At 41.4% G+C, this 6,568-nt stretch overlaps 1 protein-coding gene across 1 annotated transcript in view; it reads left to right on the forward strand.

Annotated features, from left to right (window-relative positions):
• Positions 1–6,238, forward strand: part of KANK1 (KN motif and ankyrin repeat domains 1) — a 26,967-nt gene extending 20,729 nt beyond the window's left edge. The window contains exons 7-10 of the mRNA XM_009072392.1: positions 1,595–1,737; positions 2,268–2,468; positions 4,680–4,778; positions 5,408–6,238. Of these exons, the coding sequence (XP_009070640.1) occupies positions 1,595–1,737; positions 2,268–2,468; positions 4,680–4,778; positions 5,408–5,470 (506 nt within the window). The 3' untranslated portion in view covers positions 5,471–6,238. The remainder of the gene's footprint in view (positions 1–1,594; positions 1,738–2,267; positions 2,469–4,679; positions 4,779–5,407) is intronic.
• The last annotated feature ends 330 nt before the right edge of the window (positions 6,239–6,568 follow it).

The raw sequence follows: 6,568 nt of genomic DNA on the forward strand, positions 1-6,568 counted from the left end.
TGTTGGGAAGAGTGAGTCACACCAGGGGAATGCAAAGAATGTCAGGAGCACAGTGAAATGCAGCAGACTGGCTCTGCAGCACAGCGGTGCTGGGAGAGAACTGCCTCTCTGCTTCCTTAGGTATCTCAGGGGAGCAGGAACATGCTTATTTCTTGCTGGAAGTCAGGACACCTGCAGGTTGCAGCAGCTAATGTATGCCTATGAACACCAAGGGTGTCAACCATAAAATTCAACAACCATGACTAGTGCCAGGTGTGCAAAAGAACACTGCATGTGGCAGCACTTGGGAAATACTGCAAACAGGCAGATTTCTTCAGGTTTCAACAGTCTTCCTCTGGACTGTGTCTGAATGGTCATTATGATCAACTTTGCAGTGTGGTTATATGACAGGCAGATTCTTGGTTCAAGAACTCCATGTCTGTGTGTTTGGTGGGTAGAGCAGACAAGGTGAGAGAATCTTCCATATTACTAAGCAGAGTCACCAAGAGAACAAATAGAACAGTTTTAAGCAGTAGCCATACCGAAAAGGAGCTGAGATGTGACCTCAGCAAGCACTCTGCTGAAGTAGTTTAGTCAGGATAGGAGTGCATCACTTCTAATAAGTACTCAGGATGGACAGTTACTTAAGATGTAATACATGTAGCAGAGTGTCTTGTTCTGTGGCTTCAGTGGCTTCACAGAAGTGACTTCTGAAAGTAATATTGGGCTACTGGTTATAAGGTAACATCACTGATGTCTGTGGCACATTATTGTGGTTTAACCATATTAAGATATCTGTGGTGCAATTTAACCCCTAGTCTCAGCATACTGTTTACATAAGTCTGAGTCCTTGCTTTTCAATGCGAGGAGCACAGTGAAAACCCTGCTGCCTGGCAAACCAATAAGCCCTGCTGAAAATCTGCAGAATTTTAGGAACAGAGACAGACTGGAGGTAAGAGCTGAACAAATAGGAGAACTGTTGTCAGTTGCTGGCACTGGTCAGAGGACATGACTGTATTTGTTCCCAGAGTTGTTTTATTTCACGGTCAAATACACTGTAGAACTGGAAGGAGTCTTTAAAGGGTTTCTTTTGGCAGCTCCAAAACATGTTGAATTGCACTTGCAGATCTCTAAAATAGCACCAATTACAGAAAAATGTTTGCACTGAGGAGAAATAGCTTTTCCACTGACCATGTTGCTGGACCCTTTTGGTTTGCAGTGTGGATGCCCTTAGGAGAAGAGCTTAAAGACTCTCCTGACAGTATGTCTGGGGTCAGACCCTTGACCCTGATGGTCATGTCAAATTTCAGACCACTTGCTTTTACAAAACAAAAAAAAATGCACAAAGAAAGCACTAAATGATGGCATATAAAGTGATTTGTGCTCTTCCTTGTGTTGTACAAATAGTAGAAAAGAATTCCTTTCTTTCTCAGTCTCAAGAGCTCCCTTGTTTATTTTTTTCTTCTCCACTTTCCCTTGAATTGCTTCCATTATGAAAGCAGTTGCTGCTTTTTCTTTTTATAGGCTGCTCTACTAACAGTTTATTCAGTTGATTAGCACAATTACTGCTTTTTGAATTCTTGCTTTCCAAAGAAATTATGTCATCCCTCTGCAGATGTCTGTAACGTAAATCATCAGAACAAGGCTGGTTATACCCCCATCATGCTTGCTGCGCTTGCAGCTGTGGAAGTGGAGAAGGACATGAGGATAGTGGAGGAACTGTTCAGCTGTGGGGACGTGAATGCTAAAGCCAGCCAGGTCAGTCAAATGGTTCACAAGCCACAGTTCGCACTCCTGTGACTTGTTATCTTTCCTTCCACAGTCCCATACCTCCATCAGTGGTTCAGCTTCTGCATTCATTTGCTTTCACCATATGTGGTCTTTGTGTGTGTGTTTTTGATTGCTGAATACAAAATGGAGCTGTGGAAGAACATTAAGCCTCAGGTCTGGACCTCTACTAAAAACGAATGCTGAATATTTATGAAGGAACTACTACTGAATTTTGGGAGGCATTCACAAATTCTGCGGCATTTAGCTCCTTCCAAAGCACTACAGATGTATGGAAATAGATCTGATATCTTCTATTAATTTAATAAATATCTATATGAATGTGGGATATATGATGCATTAAAGATATTTAAATAATGGAAATCGCAGCCTTGAGAGCGCCGTTCAAAGTAACAACACTTTTTTCCCCAGAAGCAGCACAGTGTCAAAAAAATAAGTGTTCATGCTTCGTCACTGATTGTGTCTATAGTTTTTTGGGGTTTTCTCTTTTCTCCCTGCAGGCTGGTCAGACTGCACTGATGCTAGCTGTGAGTCATGGCCGGATAGACATGGTTAAAGCTTTACTGGCCTGTGGTGCAGATGTCAATATCCAAGATGACGAGGGCTCTACAGCTCTGATGTGTGCTAGTGAGCATGGACATGTAGAGATTGTTAAACTTCTGCTGGCTCAGCCTGGGTGTAACGGCACCCTGGAGGACAATGTGAGTTGCCTTTCCAGACAGTGCTTCTGAAATCTTGTGCCAGTTTGTGACTCAGAGTGCCAAAGTACAACCACGTGAATCTCCAGCTTAATGGCCGCAAGTGCTGTGATTATTTGACTAGTATTTTTACTTTTCTAACAGACCTACCCTGTAGCAATTTCTGTGATTAGCTACAGGTGTTTAGTGGCCAGAACAGAAAAAGACATTTGCTAGCTCATAGTAAAACATCTTCCCTTCTCACACTCCATCTCCTTTTCACAGGAGGTTTTCAGTTAGGACCTTATCTGGTCACTTAAGGCCTTGCTGTATTGCTTTTCTGTGTCCGTGGCAAACATCAGCCCTACATGTATCTTGACAGGATGCTCACACAGTATCTGCCACATGACTTTTCAGAGTACGGGTTTGGTCTCAGTCATGAAGCTGCATTGTCCTGACAATGACAGATACAGGCTCTGAGTCCACTGCCAAGTGAGACACTTGAATATTTCCTGTTTGCAAAGGTCATTGCAGCCTACACTGTTACCAGACAATTTGATCTATACACTACTCCAACTTGAAAATGTTGACTTAGCTGTTTTTTTGCCAGTACTGTGTTCTTGTTAACAACATCATTTCTTGGGTACTTTTCCACTCTTTCTGCTGCTTTACCCACTGAGCACCAAAATGGAACCTGGGTTTGGGATTTTGGATGGCACTGGGTGGTTATTTGTTGAGGCTGATGCAGGGAGGTAGAGACATCGTTTCTCTTCATTCCCTCACCTGCTGCAGGAGCCAGTTCAATTGCCTAATGGTGCTAGTGGTGTGTAACAGTTGGCCTAGAGGGGAAAATGTAAGAAGACCTTAGTGTAACAAACACTTCTAGGGGCAATCTAAGTTACTGCAGTCTGGATGCTGTTAGCACTATTAGTCATGAAATCAACAATTAAAGTCTTTAAGGGGACATCACACTTAATTATTCCCAGTTTGATACTGTTTCCCAAGCACAGTCTGACTTCTGCTTATTCATTTTATAATGGGCTTATCTGTGCTGTGAGATTGAGATTTTTAGCATTCTCCTAGCTATTGTGAATGTCACAGTGATGCTTTTCCAGTCAGCATGGTCAGTAGTAAGCAGGGCATCATTCTAATAATGTGTGCCACTCTGACATTGATTCAGCATCTCTCTTTAAGAACTTGTGTTGACTGTGGAATGATTGTTGTGCATTTGTCGTGCATTATATTGCATTATAGTGGGCAGCTCTTCTAGCTCCCCTTCTGCTCAGGACAATTAGATTTATATATAATTGCTTCCAATAGTCTCATAAGAAGACTTTCCATATGGATGCTGTCCATTGTGTCCCATGATGGAAAAAGGGTTTACAGTTTAAAAACTGGTGCCAGCCTCTCCAATACCACCTCTATGGCAGTGGCTGGAATAGATGCTCCATCTCTGTGAAAGGACATTTCAAATACTGGCATTATTGTAGAAACTTCTGTACAGAAGAGCCAAAAGCCAGGCAGTGGGCCAACCAGTGAGACAGAGGTTCATATCACAAGTTGGCTGATATCTGCTTCTTCTGGACCAAACACATTCTAAAGCGAAAACTGTAGATTAATATATTACCCTTTCAGCAAAATCACTTCTTGCTTCTAGCACCCTCAACAACTATGGTTTCTGAAAGCAGTAGCATCTTCTGAGAAACTGAGGTGACAGTATTTGACCAGGCAGTTCCATTTGTGTGTAGTTAGACTTCCATCCAGAAGCATTTGGAATCATGAGTGCAACTTCTCTTAGTGTTAATAGGAGCTATGACACAACAATTATTGTAACACAGTAATTACTATATTTGATTAGCATTTATCCCTCCCTTATCTTCCACTCATTACAGACATTGTAGTTTGTCTCAGGCAGCCCAATCTTCTGAAATCACTGGTCTTACACAGCACTACATGTAACATTATTATGATAATGGTGTGCTCATTCTTCCTCAGCAATAATCGAGACTCCTCGTTGAGAGAAATTATGAGGCCTCTGACAATTGGACTACCTCATAAAACAGCAGTGCAAGGCTTATAATAAAAGAAATGAAACAAGACTATAAATTAACCTAACTCTCTCTATGAGCAGTAGGGTCTCCATAACTTCCCTTCTCTGCGGTCTGATGGGGCTTGTAAGATACCTGTTAATGCATACAAGCAGTAATTCTCTTGTTTCTTCCTTTCTTCTCTCAGGATGGCAGCACAGCACTTTCAATAGCCCTGGAAGCTGGACATAAGGACATAGCAGTTCTCCTTTACGCCCACGTCAACTTTTCCAAAACCCAGTCACCGGTTAGTACACAGCCCCTGTAGGTTGCCGCCCCTGAACATAATAGTAAAATGTAAACAGCAAATGAACCCTGTGGCAGCTGTACAGCAGTACAGCACATGAAATTCTGAGTTTATTCACAGGATAATTTTTGTGCTGGTAAGTGAAATGTACTTTTTAACACACAGGTTGACTGCAGAAGGTTGAACCATGGCTGAGGGATACTTCTCCTCTTCCCTTTTTTCTAGAGGTGCAGATAGCTGACTAGCAAGGTTCACTGACTGTGGCTAGTGTGCAGAGGTGCTGTTGTATCACTGTAGTGCTAAGTATTGACCTGGTCACCAAAACACAGCTGTTTCTGGCCTTAGAGCTGTCCCAGGTGTTCTGGCAACTATCCACCTCTTCTCAAGCCCTGACTCACTTTCCTGATAAACTGCTGCTAAACATCTCACTTGTCTAGACAACATGAACTCTCAGTTAGCAGGCTGTATGAAAGCTGGCACTGTTCTTCCTAAAATTAAAAAATAATAAATAAAAATTAATCTGTAGAATTAAAGGCAAGGGATTGAACAGAGTAATTGCGAGTGCTGTGTTCTCATTTGGCTAGCTGGAATAATTTCTCTTCGATTAATTGTTCTTTCTTCTTTTCTAGGGCACTCCTAGGCTTAGCAGAAGAACATCTCCTGGTCCCACCCACAGAACCACATTTGAGTAGTAGTGCATGAATATCTGTAAAAATCTCTATGCCATCTTTAAGCTGCTAAATGTTACTGTTTTACTGAGACAGATACTGAATGTAATTGTCTTGTGCCTGAACTCACCAGCAAAGTGAAAGCAGAGATCTAGTGCTAAAGATAGAAAACTGTAAACTTGAAGCAAGCATATTGTTAAGTAGTGCTCAGCAGAGAACATTAGCCAGAACTGTTCTTTTGCTCACCTACTTGTCTTTCTGTACACTGCCGTAAATCCCATTTTTCTTTGCTATAGATTATCCTTTCCTGTGTTTTGTGCAGCCTAAGACTTCTAAAGCTATCCATGCAGGGGTGTCCCAATGGCTTCTTTTTAGTCATTCTAAAACATATATACTGTGCCTAGGCTTTATCACAGTAAACTTCTCATAAATTTAATTCCAACATGATTTTGATTGTTTTAATTACTCTGAAATTCCAAAGTTGCAGTTGCTTATATAGTCAGCTCCGTGGATCTTGAGCTGGTGGGTGAGTGGGTAGGTATTGGGGATAGACCCTCTTGTCAGGTCTGAAGTTCACTAAATAAGTTGTTGCTAATTGGGGATAATGTATAACTTTTTATATAAAAGATACTAGTATCTATAAATTAACTCACACAGTATTTTCAACATTTTATATTCCTTAATAATTAAAATCTACATGAAGAATTACATGTCCTGTTACCATATTTTTATTATCTGTGTCAGTCTGTAAGCTCCAAACATGTTTATTGGAGAGTAAAATTAGAAGTACCAGCTGTATATTCCCCTTGAGTGGAATTGAGCGTAGTTCTCAGTGCGTATTTATGGAATGCTATTACCATGTCACATTCACTTTAGTCATGTGTATTGAAATGTTTGAAGTGCCTTAGACTCTTGCCATATTTTCAGAATAAAATTTCATTATGCTGTTTTACTCCTCTCCTGTTATACTTGTGATCTGTCATCATCCAGAAATGCTACACATTACAGCTGCAGCAGGAAAACAAGGCAGACTCGTAAATCAAGGCAGGGAGCACTGGATAGCTCAACCCTTGGGGGCTGCTGATGCGAACAGCATCAGTGGCCACACAAACCTTTTCCTGC

Source organism: Acanthisitta chloris, unplaced genomic scaffold (assembly GCF_000695815.1).
Source record: "Acanthisitta chloris isolate BGI_N310 unplaced genomic scaffold, ASM69581v1 scaffold33873, whole genome shotgun sequence".
NCBI classification, from domain to species: domain Eukaryota; kingdom Metazoa; phylum Chordata; class Aves; order Passeriformes; family Acanthisittidae; genus Acanthisitta; species Acanthisitta chloris.